The sequence below is a fragment of the Lactuca sativa genome, chromosome 3, assembly GCF_002870075.4.
Source record: "Lactuca sativa cultivar Salinas chromosome 3, Lsat_Salinas_v11, whole genome shotgun sequence".
NCBI lineage: Eukaryota > Viridiplantae > Streptophyta > Magnoliopsida > Asterales > Asteraceae > Lactuca > Lactuca sativa.
In genome coordinates, this window is record NC_056625.2 from 140,804,571 (window position 1) to 140,806,386 (window position 1,816).

General features: G+C 39.5%; 1 protein-coding gene across 1 annotated transcript; it reads right to left on the minus strand.

Moving 5' to 3' along the window:
• On the minus strand, nt 1-1,392 carry LOC111911625 (protein IRREGULAR XYLEM 15). The gene has a single exon (XM_023907384.3). It carries the CDS (start codon nt 1,375-1,377, stop codon nt 304-306), a length of 1,074 nt encoding a protein of 357 aa, XP_023763152.1. The 5' UTR covers nt 1,378-1,392; the 3' UTR covers nt 1-303.
• Between the last annotated feature and the right edge of the window lie 424 nt (nt 1,393-1,816).

Sequence of the window (1,816 nt, forward strand, 5' to 3'; positions counted from 1 at the left end):
TTAAAAGAAAATATTCCTTAAGTAAAACCAACTCGGCCCAATATGTACTTAAAAATTATAAGACTTATAGCAACATAATAAAAAGTTAAAAACGCAAGAAAATAACATCAAGATATATCTTATATCTTTCTGTTAAAGAAATTTTACACAAATCTTTCAAGTAAAAAAAAAAGAAAATTTATTTAAAAACTGAAAACACCCAAAATCTCAAATGTTGATCATAAATAATCAAATTTTACAGCGGATATCTTTTATATATCACACATGCAATTAATAAGCCGCCGGAGAAGACGACCGATGTCCCTACCTCGCCCTGACTGAGTGGTTCCGGCAGAAGTGGCGGCTGTTGCTCTCCTCCGTCACTCTTTCCACCATATAATGCGCCAATAAATCCTTAGAAGACTTCACTAAATTTTCTTTACACAAAAACTCTTCACTCGAAACCCTCTCCACTTTCCTCTTATAATCATGCACGAAAACATGAGTTTTCCGGTTACCACCCTTTTTGCTCCTCGCCAGCACGCCGGCGGTGAAGATGGCCGACATCCTCCCCGGCCCCTCCGGCCAATACCCACGTGGCCCATCCACCAGTATGACGTCCCAATCCAGTTCATATAACTGATTCGGAAGATCATTCAGTCCAATTTTACAATCGGAAAACAGAAGATTTTGCACAGGTCGACATTCATTACGCACTTGTTCTCTAACAGAAGTTATAAGATCATTAAGCTCGCTGATCTTTGTCGTGTATTGAACATCATAAGCTTCAATCTCTGGGTGCTTTTCCTCGATATACGCAGCATAATAACGGTTTTCATCGATGAAAACAGTCCGGCCATGGTGGTTCAAAGCGTTCCAGAGAAGGGTCTCCGGTGTCAGGCCGAAAACAAGAAAGTTACAAGGTGACTGACATTGCCGGAGGACGTCGGAGATTTGTTTAATATCGGTGTTTGACATGTGATCGGAACTGTTGGTGTTGGCTGCGTAGTGAATAAGGGCTTTGGTGACTGATTTCGGAAGGATGTGGTGGTTGAGGGTTGATGCAGCGGTGGTGATGGAAGTTGCAGCGGCGATGGTCGAGGTGGTGGTGGTGAACGTTTCGCGTGTGTAAATGAATGTGAGGAGGGAAGCTACTGCAAAAATGGAAACGGCGGCGATGAGCCAGTAAAGGCGGGTGGAGGAAGCTTGTTTTTGAACGTAGGGGTGGAGGAGGATGAGCTTCGTGCTGCCATTGTTGACGGTGTTCTTCATTGTTTGTGTGTGTGTTTTTTGAGTTGCAGAAGGGAGGTTTTTGAGTGATTTTAAAGAAGGAATTTGGATTGAGCACCAATTAAGGGTTGAAGCAAAAGGGATTGATGGAGACGCAACAATGGCCATGGCACCACATTTGATTGTGAGATTTCATCTATTCTTTTATTTAATCTTGGCACCTAACTAGAAATACAAACAAATGAAAACAAACAATGTGTAAAAAACTAAATATCAATTTTCATAAGTCGAATAAAGTTGGAAAAGTGGTAAGTACATTATCATTTTTTTTGAAACTTTATTATCTTCTTTTTGTTCTAAATAATGTCTCATTTTACATTTTTTTTCCGACTTTACCATTTCATGATACTTGTTACCCGGTTGCCATGCTTAATTGGAATTAGGCGTTGATTTAATATGTTGATGTGACACCAAAATCGTTATATTATTAAAAAAAAAACTCTGTTATTTCTTTCTTCAAGTTGAACAACTTCATCTCATGTGATGGAGTACCTTTTGGATACTTAACTGTCAGACGAAATCTCATCAATCTGATTCACACAAACAG

Bases quoted from the DNA above. Each gene is read 5' to 3' on its own strand.
- LOC111911625 (XM_023907384.3), bottom strand. From the start codon at position 1,377: ATGGCCATTGTTGCGTCTCCATCAATCCCTTTTGCTTCAACCCTTAAT.